This window comes from Ranitomeya variabilis, chromosome 1 (genome assembly GCF_051348905.1).
Source record: "Ranitomeya variabilis isolate aRanVar5 chromosome 1, aRanVar5.hap1, whole genome shotgun sequence".
Classification (NCBI taxonomy): Eukaryota; Metazoa; Chordata; class Amphibia; order Anura; family Dendrobatidae; genus Ranitomeya; species Ranitomeya variabilis.
Window position 1 is genome coordinate 270,763,658 of NC_135232.1, and position 15,853 is coordinate 270,779,510.

The following is a 15,853-nucleotide window of genomic DNA, read 5'->3' on the forward strand; positions in this document are numbered from 1 at the left end:
AAATCCGACTCTGGGGGGCGCTATGCACTTTTTCCACAGTGCCATTAACTAATGGCGCTATGGTTTAAGTACCCTTAACTACCGCTGTTAAAAGGTTAATATGGCAAGGTAAAGTGTAAGGAACTTTTTGACTGTAAACATTTAATTTACTACCAAAAAGCTGCTTTTATTAAAAAAAAGCTATATGTCTGTAATAAAATAAAACTAGTATAAGGCGGACCACATGGAGCTACATTCCCATACATACATACGTTCTACACGTCCTTGTACTGCCATTTTTTTTCTCAGACAACCCACTGACTCACAGAGTGTCATTGATCCATACACACGATTATTAAAAAAGGACCTACTTTTCTGTTTCGCGAGACTCCGCAGGTCCTATTCTCATCTATTTTGCGAGCCAAACTCTGCCACCAAAGTTTATTCTTTTTACTTCTGTGTACCATCCTTTTTTTTCATTGATCCGTTGTTAAGATGTCTTAGTTTCTCCTAATTATGTGATGTATTGTAGTGCAATTATGTTAAAATCATCAACAATTGCCATATTCCCCAATTTCCAGCTCCGGTCCTCTTCTGGCCCACATGACCGCTCTTCGACACTGCCAGCTCACATATTGTGCCGAGATGTTTCTTTTCCAATTTAAACTTATAAGACTCAAAACTGGGCTCCCTAGACCTATAATGAGAAAGTGACTTCCGCTCTACCTGTAAACCCATGTGAGCCAGCTAGACTCATTTCAGGTCACATAGGCCAGAAGAGGACTGCAGCGGCGATGGAAACCGGGGAAGAAGGTGATCAGTAAGTATTTTAATAAAAAAATAACTAAATATTTACACACTCAAACCGGGTCCAGTGTTGAATCACTGCTGCTGCACCCAGAGACCGTTTTACTGTCAGCGGCGCTGACATCACATTGCCAGAGCCGCAGTCCGTAACTGAGCTCAGCTTGAGTTGACGATACTAGGCGGTCAGTGTCATTCAGTTCACTGATGGGCTGCAGTGCTGTCGACATGACGTCAGCACTGCAGACAATAACAGACACAAGGAGCAACAGCGGAGACTCTGCACTGGACCCGGGGTTGGTGAATAAAGCACAATTTGTTTTTAAACCGAATGCAGCTGGAAGAGAGGGATAACTCCTTTATAATGTGGAGAAAAAATAAGTTTGACCCCTGTGTCCTGGGCGGTTCTTAGAATATATTGTCTTTTTCTTTAAGTGATACTATGTAATGATTTATCTATTTGTATCAAATTAGAATATCTAAACATAGAGGACTTGTTTCCATAAAATAAAAAAGTAATCCATAAGCTGCACCACCCAATTCCACTGACGCTCTAAAAAAAAAAAAAAAACATTTACATATCTCATGGTTTTATTTTAGTATACTTTGTCTACATTGATTTATTACCTAAGCTCTCCAACAGTGGCTGAAGGGTTAAAAATGATTTCTGCTCCATTAATGCTGTACATTAACCAGTTAAGCGGATGGTGTCGTCCATAACAGATGTTCACAGCAATCCTCCCATATGCAGTCTGAAATACTCTGTGTCCTGTGTCGCCCTCCATGTAATAAGTGGACTAAAATACAAAGATTTGGCAGGGTGAAATACAATTACCGCTAGTTACATTGTTGGAATGTGATGCACAAATCAGCATTGGATCTTTGGACCCGAACTTAACAGCTTTATGGAGGCTACAGAGTTTGGGTCAGGAGACCTGAAGTCGGTCTCAAACCGGAACACATGACCGTGTGAATGTTGCCTTAGGCCGGGTTCACATGAGCGGATGAAAAATTATCCGATTTTAATCCCCCAAAAATCGACGATTTTCATCTATATTGTCATCTATATGACATCTGTGTGTCATCCATATGTCTGGTTTCTACATCCATATGGCATCTGTTTTTATACATCAACATTTTAAGGGAATCTATCATCAGGTTTTTGCTATGTTATCTGAGAGGCAGCATGATGTAGGGGCTGGGACCCTGATTCCTGCGTTGTATCACTTACTGGGCTGCTTGGTATAGTTTCAGTAAAATCAGTGTTGTATCAACAGTCCTCCTGATCTGTGTGAGGCTATGTGCCCACGTTGCGGATTCGTGTGCAGATTTTTCCGCACCGTTTTTGGAAAATCCGCGGATTTCCTGCATTTTTTGTGCGGATTTCACCTATTGAGGAGCAGGTGTAAACCGCATGGAAAACTGCTGCGAATCCGCAGCGTCAAATCCACAACGTGTGCACAGACCCTAAAACTGCCTCCACCACTGATTGGCAGCTGCTTATAAACTCAAAGCTGCTAATCAGTGTTGTATGGGTGTCAGAATATGCAGCAGAGAAAATAAGTATTATATCATGACTACACCAAGCATCCCAGCAAGTGACACATCTTTGGTATCAGGGTCTCTGACCCTACATCATGCTGCTCTCAGATAACATAGCAAAAACATGCTGACAGATTCCATTTAAAAAATGTACAAGGCAAAATACAGTTTACTATGTTAATAATATAATGGCAAGGTATCCCTAAAAAATTGGATGCAATATGGATGATCTGTATGGGATCATTTTTCTTATGCGCACCGATAGATTTGATAGGGTGAGTCTCATAAAATATACACAAAAGAATAGTGCATGCTGCAATTTATTTTTCCTTGTGAAAAAATGAAATCTAAAACAGCCATATTCAATCACATTGGTGCTTGTTCTGCATGGGTAGTACAGTATGTGATTTTAACATGAACAGCTAACATACAGGTGCTTCTCACAAAGTTAGAATATCATCAAAAAGTTAATTTACTTCAGTTTTTCAATACAAAAAGTGAAACTCATATAGAGTCATTACAAACAGAGTGATCTATTTCAAGTGTTTATTTCTGTTAATGTTGATGATTATGGCTTACAGCCAATGAAAACCCAAAAGTCATTATCTCAGTAAATTATAATAATTAACAAAAAAACACCTGCAAAGGCTTCTTAAGCGTTTAACAAGGTCCCTTAAGCTGGGTTCACATTACGTTAGTGGCGTCCGTTAGACGGACTACGTTACACCGCGGCATAACGCGGTGTAACGTAGTCTGTTTAATGCCGCCATTGACTCCAATGTCGGACGCATCACTAGCGCCCGCCCACAATGGGCGTTAGGGATGTGCCGTCATTGAGTGACGGACCCTGAGACGCGGGCTGCAGCGTTTCCGGGTCCGTCACTGCTAGCGCAGATAGAGCTAGCAGATGCTCTATCTGCGCTAGCGTGCTGCCATACCGGCACTTGCGTTTACAGCAGTCCGTTACCGTATGTGTTGAACGGACTGCTGTAAACGTAATGTGAACCCAGCCTTAGTCTGTTTCAGTAGCTTCACAATCCTGGGGAAGACTGCTGACTTGACAGATGTCCAGAAGGCAGTCATTGATACACTCCACAAGGAGGGTAAGCCACAAAAGGTCATTGCTAAAGAAGCTGGCTGTTCACAGAGTGCTGTATCCAAGCATATTAATGGAAAGTTGAGTGGAAGGAAAAAGTGCGGTAGAAAAAGGTGCACAAGCAATCGGGATAACCGCAAGGATTGTTAAGAAAATGCCATCCAAAAATGTGGTGGAGATTCACAAGGAGTGGACTGCTGCTGGAGTCATTGCTTCAAGAGTCACCACACAGAGACATATCCAGGACATGGGCTACAAGTGTCTCATTCCTGGTGTCAAGCCACTCATGACCAATAGCCAACGCCAGAAGTGTCTTACCTGGGCCAAGGAGAAAAAGAACTGGTCCAAGGTCTTGTTTTCAGATGAAAGTAAATTTTGCATTTCATTTGTAAATATAGGTCCCAGAGTCTGGAGGAAGAGTGGAGAGGCCACAATCTGAGCTGCTTCAGGTCTAGTGTGAAGTTTCCACAACCAGTGATGGATTGGGGAGCCATGTCATCTGCTGGTGTAGGTCCACTGTGTTTTATCAAGGCCAAAGTCAGCGCAGCCATCTACCAGGAAATTTTAGAGCACTTCATGCTTCCCAAGCTTTTTGGAGAATTTCATTCTCCAGCAGGACTTGGCACTTGTCCATACTGCCAAAAGTACCAATACCTGGTTTAAAAACAACAGTATCACTGTGCTTGATTGGCCAGAAAACTCGCCTGACTTTAACCCCATAGAGAATCTACGGGGTATTATCAAGAGGAAGATGAGACACCAGACCCAACAATGCAGATGAGCTGAAGGCTGCTATCAAAGCAACCTGGGCTTCCATAACACCTCAGCAGTGCCACAGGCTGATCGCCTCCATGCCACGCAGCATTGATGCAGTAATTGATACAAAATGAGCCCCAACCAAGTATTGAGTGCATTTACTGATCATACATTTCAGTAGGACAACATTTCGGATTTTAAAATCATTTTTTCAAGCTGATGTTATAAAGTATTCTAATTTCCCGAGATAATGACTTTTGGGTTTTCATTGACTGTAAGCCATAATCATCAACATTAACAGAAATAAACACTTGAAATAGATCACTATGTTTGTAAAGACTCTATATAGTATATGAGTTTTACTTTTAGTATTGAAGAACTGAAATAAATTAACTTTTTGATAATATTCTAAATTTTGTGAGAAGCAACTGTCTGTATAAGACAGAATCTTCTGCTGCTTTTTTCTATTTAATCTGACAGCAGCATAATATAGAGCAAGAGAGCCTGATTACAGCAATGTGTCACTTATAAGGCTGTGTGCTGTAGTTTTAATACAATCAGTATTATATCAGCAGTAGATTATCACTGCCTGACCAGGTCTCATATGCACTGGAGTCCAGTTAGTCTGTGTGACCCTGCCCCACCACTGATTAGCAGCTTGCTGACAATGTGCAGTGTACACAGGAGGCTGCAGATCAGTGGTGTGGGTGGGGTTATACACAGCTCAGCATTCATAGCACTGCTACATCTACAACAGAAAAGACAGGGATTCTATCAAAACTACACCAAGCAGTTCAGTAAGTGACATCGCTGGAATCAGGCTCGCTTGTCGTATATTATGCTGCTCTCAGATTATGCAGCAAAAACCTGCTGATGGATTCTATTTAAGGAGTATTCAAAATATTCTTTATAAATGTTATTTATTGTAAAATTATCAGTTATATCTGAATACATCTTAGTTTCCAAAATCTCTGCTTACTGTCATTAAAGAGAAAAACTCTGTTTTCTTTGAGTGAATGAAGATCTGTTGGATACATGGGTAGACAGGTAGAGAACTAATTACAATTATAATATCTGCCTCTTTTCACAAGTACAATATCTGTGTGTCCACCACAGGACCATGACATTCTGAAAACTCTGGAAAAAAGCGTTTATTTTCCTATTCAATGATAGCAAGAAGAGAGCTTGAAAACCATCAGGAATTGATTACAAAATGTCATTTTACAAAAGAGATTTACTTGCTGAAATAAGAATTTGCCTTTCAGCATCTTGATCCATATTAGTCTACAATTAATTCTATATGTATAACAATAGCGGGGTTGGCCAAGCTTATACATTCATGGCATCATCACATCATGTGCGTCTCTCGTCATTCATTTGTAAGGGAAAATGTTGAGCTATGAGAGAACTTTCCTATGTGAAAGATTAATTATTAATAATTCCATCTGCTCGTACACATTCGATTAATATTGGCAAATCTTCTTAGTCATCTAATGAGTATGACTGACTATTCCCTTGGCAGATGTCGGGGGAATCTTAATTACGCTGGATTATTTCTTCTGCCAGAAGTCACGGTCAGAACAGAAATAACCATGACCACTAATCCGAGCTGTGGGTGAATGAATGGTGGATCATCAGCTACTGTATGTGTCTGTATACGGACAGCAATGTCCGGACTGACCGCTGGCCTTATTCATCATTGGAGTTTTGGCAGTTTTTTGCATCTCTAAATTAGTGATTTTTTCAATTTGAGACAAACTCTTCAACAATTTCCCTTTTTAAAAAAGTTCATTTGTTGTTTAGTCAGGGTTCTGATTTTTATATCAAGGTGGCTTTTCAAGATGTTTTAGGCCAATTCACCAATTGTAACTTTTTGGCCACATTTACCCGTTCAGTATTTGATCAGTATTTGATCAGTATTTGTAAGACAAAACCGGGTCAGGAACAATCAGAGGAAAAGTAGAACAGAAACACTTCTGGATTTATCACCCACTCCTGGTTTTGGCTTACAAATACGCATATACAATACTGACCAAATACTGAACGTGTGGACGTGGGCTTAATAAAAAAAAGTATTGAAAAATGTGGTGCAAGGAGTGATTTTCTGTATGACAATTTTACCGCTATTTTGCAAAACGTATAAGGGCTTGTTCACACTTTGCAGATTTTGCGGTTTTCACTGCGGATTTTCCTGCGGTTTCTTCTGCGGATTCCTCTGTGGGTTTTCAACAGCACTTTCCTATTGGTGCATGTTGAAAACCGCTGCGGAATCCGCAGAAAGAAGTGACATGCTCCTTCTTTTTTTCCGCAGCAATTCCGCGCGGTTTTTTCCGCGATTTTCCACAATGTGGGCACAGCGGTTTTTGTTTTCCATAGGGTAACATTGTACTGTACCCTGCATGGAAAACTGCTGCGGATCCGCAGGGTCAAAACCGCTGCGGATCCGCAGCAAAAACCGCAAAGTGTGAACATAGCCTTATGGTTTGCGCTAAAAAGTAGCAAAATGGGTCAAAGACAAAAAAAAGAGCATTTTTTATTTTGAGGATAATTTATGAAGTGCCGTTTTGAAGAATATGTTGAACAAAAAATGCTATAAAAAAACACAAGACAAAATAGAAAAGTGACTTTAAAAAAAAAAAAAGGACAAAAAAAACAAAAATGATGAATTGGGGCCTTAGGTACTAAGCTGAGTCCGTGAAACCCGCAGTGAGTCCAGGCATTTATACAGACCATTCCATCTGAACCTGGTCTAAGTCAGGGAAAGATCGGTGGTGGCATTACTATTTTATTGATGGCCAATCCTTAATATAGGCAATCAATATCCGATCAGCTCCAACAGTTCTATAGTGGTCACTGCCAGGTAATGTAGGACCATCTCTTAGTCAACTGAATAGGAGGTGGATCCGTAGTACCAGGCCGCGGACACTATAGATTTGATAGACCTGCTGTGTTCTGGCAGCTTCCGAGAAGTTCCAGCTGATAGGTGGGGTTTCTGGGTGTTGTATCCCCACCGATCTGATATTGATGGCCTATCCTAAGGATAAAAAAAGTGGTGGCCAACCACAATTAAACCATGGATGCGTGTGATATCAGCTGACTGCATATGGCCCATTCCTTCCATTATATATTACATGCTGAATATGTAGCTGTTATTAAACACTGCTGTAATGTTACCTCGTTGAAGTCTCCTATCCTTGGGATATGATTTTTGCGGCTCTTGCCCAGGACGGCTCCAGTATTTGATATGACCACGGCAGTGTTCCATAATACGTCTCCATGTAACTCATCCCTCTCCAGGATTGGAGACACAATTACCATGTTGTACTTCTTTGCAAGCTGAAAGTGTAAAAAAAAAAAAAAAGCACTAAAAAAGCACTGTAAAAAGTAATACAAAAGGATTGCAGCTACAATGATTCCATTTGTGACCATTTATCGTTCAAAATTATCACTTATTTTAAGATTTTAGTAAAGGTATGACGTCTCCCTATATTCCAAGTGGAAGAAATCTATTGACGACACTTTAATAAAAAAAAGAAGGCCTTGCAATGTAAAAATTAGCTTAAAGAAGTTGTCCACTACTATAATTTTTTTTTTTTTTTTTACATAAATCTTGCTATTATGTGCCACTGAAAACATCCACTGTCTATTTTAGCAATATTACCTTTTATCATGCTGTAGCAGCACATCTTTAGTGCTGGATCCAGCTCTCATGGGGTTAATCGACAACTTCCTTTCTCCTGAGTTATTGTGCTCTAATACTAGAAGTTCCATGATGCATTGCACTCGCCTGTAACTCTGCACCTGGTACACCCACTCCAAAACACACCCCAACCCCTCCCTCCTCTCCCCCCTCTAACTTCAAAAAGATTTGTGATGTCATTTCTGTTCAACCTCCTCTTTTACATTTGTCCAACCCACACTCCATTACACACAGATAGAGGGAAAGATAGATAGATAGATAGATAGATAGATAGATAGATAGATAGATAGATAGATAGATAGATAGATACATACAGATATATCTATATATCTATGTCTATTTCCATAGATATGTCCATATCCATGTTTCTAAACCCCTTCACCCCTGGAGCTTTTTTGTTGTCGTTTATCGCTCCCCTTCTTTCCAGGGCCATAATTTTTCCATCAATATGGCCATGTGGGGGCTTATTTTTTGCGGGACAAGTTCAACTTTTGAACAACACCATTGGTTTTACCATGTCGTGTAACAGAAAATTTGAAAAAAATTCAAAGTGCGATGAAATTGCAAAAAAACCGACACTTGTTTTTTGCTTGGCTTTTTTGCTACGTTCCCTAAATGCTAAGGCTGTGTGCACACGTTGCGGATTTGATTGCAGATCCGCAGCATTGCATCAAATCCGCAGTGTAGTGCACAACCAATGTAAGTCTATGGGAGCCGCAGACTTGTTGTGCACATGCTGCGGATAAAGCCGCACCGAAACGCAGCTTTTTTTCCCCGCAGCATGTCACTTCTTTTGTGCGTAACTGCAGCGTTTCTGCACCCATAGACTTTCATTGAGTCGGGCACATCCGCAGCAAAACCGCAGATGTAAAAAAGATCTGCAGTTTTGCTGCGGATGTGGGTCCGAGAAACACTGCTGTTTGGGAGGAGGGAAGTGTGTGGGCGGTGACTGTGTGCGTGTATGTGTGTGCTGGGTCTGGGGGCTGTTCGGGTGTGTGCGGGGCTGTTCGGGTGTGTGCGGGGCTGTTCGGGTGTGTGCGGGGCTGTGCGGGGGGTCTTTTGGGGTGTGTGTGCAGGCATCATCCGATGGGACTACAAGTACGCAGCATCCAATCTGCAGCTAATTCGGATGTAATCCGGACAGTGGACACGCACCCTACACTATCCATACATCTATCAATAGATATATCTATCCAGGTATATCTATAGATAGATATAGGAATAGATAGATGTATCCATCTATAGATCTATCTATATGTAGATCTGTCTATCCATTTCATCTATCATCTATCTGTGTGTGTAATGGAGTGTGGGTTGGACAAATGTAAAAGAGGAGGTTGGACAATAATGACATCACAAATCTTTTTTTTTTTTGTTCAATAATACATCTTTATTTAGCTTTCAAAAACGCACCAAAACGCATAAAAACTGTGCAAAAACCGCACCAAAAGCGAATTAAAAAAATGCATCAAAACCGCGCTAAAAACGCACCAAAAACTGCATCAAAACCGCACCAAAACTGCACCAGGTTTTGATGCAGTTTTTGGTGCAGTTTTGATGCTGATTTTGGTGCGTTTTTTTGCGCGGTTTTGATGCAGTTTTTGGAAATAAATAAATAAATGGAAAATGTGCATGATTTGAATGGAAACATGCATGAAAAAACAGATTCGGAGGCCGGATTCATCATTTCACATCTCAGTTTCATACGTTTTTCGCCGGATCAATCGCTGTGTGTTTTTGCGCCGGACAGAAAAACCGTTCCTCTGTATGTGTTTTCTGTCTGGCGGAAACAGCTTTTTTGACGGACCCGGCAAAAAATGGATGAAACGTGTGGCCATCAGGCGCAATCCGGCGCTAATACAACTCTATGAGAAGAAGACGGATCCGGCGGAAAAAAAGGATCCGTTTTTTTCAAAACTCGCCGGATTGTGCCTGACGGCAAAAACCTGATGTGTGAAAGCAGCCAGATATATGGATAGATACATCTATGTATCTATAGATATATCTATCTATAAATATATCTATAGATAGATATATCCATAGATATATAATAGAAAGGCCGATGTTTCTAAGGCTACTTTCACGCTTGCGTTTTTAGCAATCCGTTGTTTTGGGAAAAAAACAGATCCTGCAAATGTGCTCGCAGGATGCGTTTTTTTACCCATAGACTTGTATTAGTGACGGATGGCCACACGTCGCGTCCGTCGTGCAACGGATCCGTCGTGTTTTGGCGGACCGTCAGCATGAAAAAAACGTTCAAGTGAATGTTTTTTTGTCCGTCTCGTCCGCCATTTTCTACTGCGCATGCGCGGCCAAAACTCCGCCCCCTCCTCCCCGGACTTCAGAATGGGCAGCAGATGCGTTGAAACACTGCATCCGCTGCCCACGTCGTGCACAAATTTCACAACGTGCGTCAGTATGTAGGCCCGACGCATAGCGACGGACCCGTACCGACGCAAGTGTGAAAAAGGCCTTAATGAGCATTTAATTTAATTAAAAAAACGGGAAAAAACAGCGTGGGCTCCCGCGCAATTTTCTGCACCAGAGGGGGAAAGCCGACGGCCGGGGGCCAATATTTGTAGCCTGCTATGAATATCAGCCTGCAGCTGTCTGCGTAGCCTTTACTGGCTATTAAAATAGGGGGACCCCCCAAAAAATGACGTGGGGTCACCCTATATTTTATAGCCAGAAAGGCTACACAGACAGCTGCGGGCTGATATTCATAGCCTAGAGAGGGGCCATGGATATTGGTCCCCCCCGGCTACAAATACCAGTCCGCAGCCGCCCCGGAAATGGCGCATCTGTTAGATGCGCCAATTCCGGCACTTAGCCCCTCTCTTCCCACTCCCGTGTAGCGGTGGGATATGGGGTAATAAGGGGTTAATGTCACCTTGCTATTGTAAGGTGACATTAGGCCGGGTTAATAACGGAGAGGCGTCAATAAGACGCCTATCCATTATTAATCCAATACTAATAAAGGGTTAATAAAACACACACACATTAGGAAAAAAGTATTTTAATATTCTTCATTTAACCATACTTCAGCGCCTGCAAAAAACGTAAAATAAACCATATACTACCTGTCCGCCGTAGTCCAATTAATAACGAGTGTCCCACGACGATCTCCCCTATAGAACAGTGACATCGGGTGATGTCACTGCTCTATAGGACCCTCAGTGACACACTGACAGGAGACAATGGCTCCTGCAGTGCATCACTGAGAAGGTTACCTTAGGACAATGTCTCACTTTATGGCAATTGCTGCCTGGGAAAATTTCTCATACAGCAATGCCATAAGTCAGACTAGGGACTATTTTCTCACAGGGGCGTAGGAATACATTGTGAGGAATACATTGTGGAAGGATACCTTCCATCATTGTATTCCTGGAGCCCCTGGAGAGCGGTCGCATCAGCTGATGCTCCTGCTCTCCACGGGAGATCGTCGAGGGACACTCGTTTTAATTGGATTTCTGCAGATCAGGGAGTATAGTGTTTGTTTATTATTTTAATATTTTTTACAGATGACAATGGCTTCGGGGAACAAAGTGACAAGTGATGGTATGTACTCTGTTTTATGTACTGTATGTCTGTATGTATGTTGCATGTATGTACTGTATGTATGTACTGTATGTGGCATGGTGCATGTCGCATGTTGTCGCATGTCGTCACATGTTGCATGTCATCGCATGTCATCGCATGCTGCATGTCGTCGCATGTTGCTGCATGTCATCGCATGCTGCATGTCGTCGCATGCTGCATGTCGTCGCATGCTGCATGTCGTCGCATGCTGCATGTCGTCGCATGCTGCATGTCGTCGCATGGTGCATGTCGTCGCATGGTGTCACATGTCACCACATTGTGCATGTCGCATGTCGTCACATGTTGCATGTCGCCGCATGTCATCGCATGTTGCATGTCATATGTTGCATGTCGTCGCATGGTGCATGTGGCATGGTGCATGTCGCATGGTGTCGAATGATGTCTGTCGTCACATGTTGTCACATGTTGCATTGTGCATGTCGCATGGTGCATGTCATCGCATGTTGTCACATGTCGTCGCATGGTGCATGTTGTCGCATGTTGTCACATGTTGCATGTCATCGCATGTCGCATGCTGCCGCATGGTGCATGTTGTCGCATGTTGCATGTCATCGCATGTTGCATGGTGCATAGTTAATGTCGTCACATGGTGCATGACGCATAGTGCATGTCGCATGGTGCATGTCGTCGCATGGTGCATGTCGTCACATGTCATCGCATTGTGCATGTTGCATGATGTCACATGTTGCATGATGTCACATGGTGCGTGTTGTATGTATGTACTGTATATGTGTTTGTTTGTTTGTTTTTTTACATTCAACACATTATCCGGATGATGGGACTACTACTGTCCCATCATTGGCTAATGTGTCACTCACTGTAGCAGGCAGAGCCCGATGGGACTTGTAGTCCCATCGGACGATGCCTACACACAGACACACACACACCCACCGCAGACCCCAGCACCGCTCGCACATACCGGCGCCGGCACGCAGAGCCCCGGCCCGCACATACCGGCGCAGGCACGCAGAGCCCCGGCCAACACATACCGGCGCCGGCACGCAGAGCCCCATCGCCGGCCCGCACATACCGGCGCCGACACGCAGACCCCCGGCGCTCACACATACCTGCGCAATCATCCCTGCCTAGCCCCGCCCGCCACCAGCACAGCCCCGCAGCCCACAGCCCAGTCACTCTTGATGAGTGACTGCTGGCTGTGGAGGCTGGGTCACGCCTGCTGCTGACGTCACGTCAATTTCTAGAGTCTGGAAATTGACGTGACGTCGGCGGAAATAAGCGGCGGCTGCAGCCTGGGGGTCATGTGACCCGGACTCAGCCGCCGGAATAGCGCCGCTCACACACGAAAACGGCAACGGAAGGTATTTACACAATTCATCAGGGGCCCCGGGGGGGGGGATACATTGGGGGGTTAATTGAAAGTAGTAGACAACCCCTTTAAGATAAAGGGGGATGGGGGCCTGTTGTGCACTTAGAATAAAATCTCTCGGGAACTCTATGGATTATGACAATATCTGAAATGCGCCAGAATGAGTACAGACACATTGCAGTATTATGGCTCGCTTTGTATGAAATCCGACAGAAAAAAAATGATGTCATGTTCTAAGGGTGACTATCACCATCTACATGGGGCCCGAATTATCATTTGTGACTTATTGAATTGACTTTTCTTTTTTCTTTTTGTCTTGTGCCATTTGTTGACATTTTTGCACCAAATTCTTCAAAATGGAGAATGCCGTGAATTTGGCGCAAAATCAAATAAATGTTCTTTATTTTTGTATTCGACCAATTTGACGTAATCAAAATTCTCAAATCTTTAAAAAAAAAAAAAAAGTCAGAAAGATGCACCAAATTGGAAACTCCACCCGAAACCTTACTCCAGACAGTCACTGGAGTGAGATGCGGCAAAAAAAATGCAACACTTGGTAAAAGTCTCATTTATGAACTATCTAACACAGCTGTATAAGCAAAGTTGTAGAGTAAGAATCCCAAAAGAAAGACAACTTAAGTGGTGCACAACATATAAAATAAAAGCCGCAAATTACTCCAGAAAAGTGGAGAAACAACAATGATGAATTGGGGCTATGCAGTCTGTCGTAGCCTGTACAGCAGTGCAGATTGTGGCACTGACCCCGTGCGTGAGCCCTACCATTACATTTCCTTCTCCCAAGCAAAAAGAGGGTTTGTTTAAGATAAGAACCATATGCACCACTAGTGTCCATTCATCATGGCTGCTGATGAGCGACCATGCTCGGATAAGGTGATATACGAGCATACTCTGGTACTGAGCGAGTGTGTTCGGCATGCTCGAATAATATGTTCGAGTCCACGGGGCTGCATGTCACGAGGCTGTTCAACAGCCGCCACCCATGCATGTATTTCCTAAGGGCTGTCCCACACGTCCAGATAATTCCGGTACCGGAATAAATCGGTACCGGAGTTATCCGTGTCCGTGTGCCTGGGAACTCACGGAGGCCATACCTGCGGCACACGTGTGCCGCCCGTATGGCGAGTGGGTACCACACGGAGCGTGTGGTACCCACTCTGCATGGTGCTGAAGCTGCGATTCATATCCTCTCTGCAGTAACGTTTGCTGCAGAGAAAATATGAAGAATAGTGTTAAAAATAAAGATTTAGGTGTCCGCCGCCCCCCCACCCCCTGTGCGCCCCCCCGCTGGTCAGAAAATACTTACCCGGGTCCCCCGTCGGCTGTCGCTCCTTCCTGGTCTGGCCGCGGCTTCTCCTGCATGCGGTCACGTGGGGCCGATCATTTACAGTCATGAATATGTGGCTCCACCTCCCATAGGGGCGGAGCTGACTATTCATGATTGTAAATGATCGGCCCCACGTGACCGCATACAGTAGGAGGCGCGGCCAGACCAGGAAGGAGCGACAGCCGACGGGGGACCCGGATAAGTATTTTCTGACCAGCGGGGGGGCGCACAGGGGGTGGGAGGGCGGCGGACACCTAAATCTTTATTTTTAACACTATTCTTCATATTTTCTCTATAGCAAACGCTGCTACAGGGAAGATATGAATACCGGCTTCAGCACCATGTGGGGGGGACAGCGCTTACTGTAGCGCTGTCTCCGGCACGCACACGGACCCCAGACGGAGAATGTCCGTGTGAGGTGCGTGTTTTACGCGGACCCATTGACTCTATTGGGTCCGTGTAAAACGTGCGCTCCCACGAACACTGACATGTCTCCGTGTTTGGCACACGGAGACACGGTCCGCAAAAAATCAATGACATCTGAACAGATGCATTGATTTTTATGGGTCTACGTGTGTCAGTGTCTCCGGTATGTGAGGAAACTGTCACCTCACGTACCGGAGCCACTGACGTGTGAAACCGGCCTAACAAACAGACAATCCCCGCATGTGATGCAGCTGTCAAACAGTTGCGAGACATGCAGCCGCAGGGACTTGAACATATTATCTGAGCACACCTAAGATACTCAGTTAGCACCCAAGCATGCTCACATAACACCTTATCCTAGCACACTCCCTCATCACTTTTCGTGACTTGAATAGGGATCAGCTGAAATACCAAACACAGCCAAGGTTGCCAGCTTCTCTGCTGGGCGTTCGTTCCAACTTGTCTGATGTCACCACACAGGAAAGCTGGTCTTTCACATGGCAGTAAATTGCCCATTCACTGACTTTCATTTGTAAATTACCCTCAATTATGGTTGCTGCCCACTTATCAGATGCACCATGCTCCTAGTATCAATATGTTTCTTTTTGGGCCGGCGTCACACTAGGCGTATGAAAATACGGTCCGTTTTTTACGGCCGTAATACGCAGTAATTGTCCCAAAACACAGTTCCGTATTCAAAGCGAGGATGCGATTTTTACGCACAAATTTCTCCATGTGTCATCCGTATGGCTTCCGTATTTTTGTCTGTGAGACACATATGTATGTCAGTGAGACACATATATATTTAATACAGCGCTGGATAGCAGAAAAGCTGTTAATTCAATTGCCGGCTTTTCATTTCTCCTTCACAAACCCGACCGGATATAAGACATGGTTTACATACAGTAAACCATCTCATATCCCTTCTTTTTTAACATATTCCACACTACTAATGTAACAAGTGTCTCTTTGTAAAATTTGGAGTCTCTAGCTATAAAATTAAAGGGTTAAATCCCAGAAAACATTGGCGTGGGCTCCCGCGCAATTTTCTCCGCCAGAGTGGGAAAGCCAGTGACTGAGGGCAGATATTAATAGCCTAGAGAGGGTCCATGGTTATAGGACCCCCCCTGGCAAAAAACATCTGCCCCCAGCCACCCCAGAAAAGGCGCATCTGGCAGATGCGCACAGCAGCCTTGCAGCGCTGGAGTCCTGAGTTCAAACCACACCAAGGACAACATCTGCAAAGAGTTTGTATGTTCTCTCCTTGTTTGCGTGGGT

General features: G+C 43.8%; 1 protein-coding gene across 1 annotated transcript in view; it reads right to left on the reverse strand.

Moving 5' to 3' along the window:
• The window catches only part of UPB1 (beta-ureidopropionase 1), a 40,990-nt gene that overhangs the window by 10,646 nt on the left and 14,491 nt on the right, over positions 1–15,853 (reverse strand). The window contains exons 5-6 of the mRNA XM_077293699.1: positions 7,352–7,513; positions 1,411–1,580 (exon numbers count right to left, since the gene is read on the reverse strand). Coding sequence (XP_077149814.1) covers positions 1,411–1,580; positions 7,352–7,513 — 332 coding nt within the window. The remainder of the gene's footprint in view (positions 1–1,410; positions 1,581–7,351; positions 7,514–15,853) is intronic.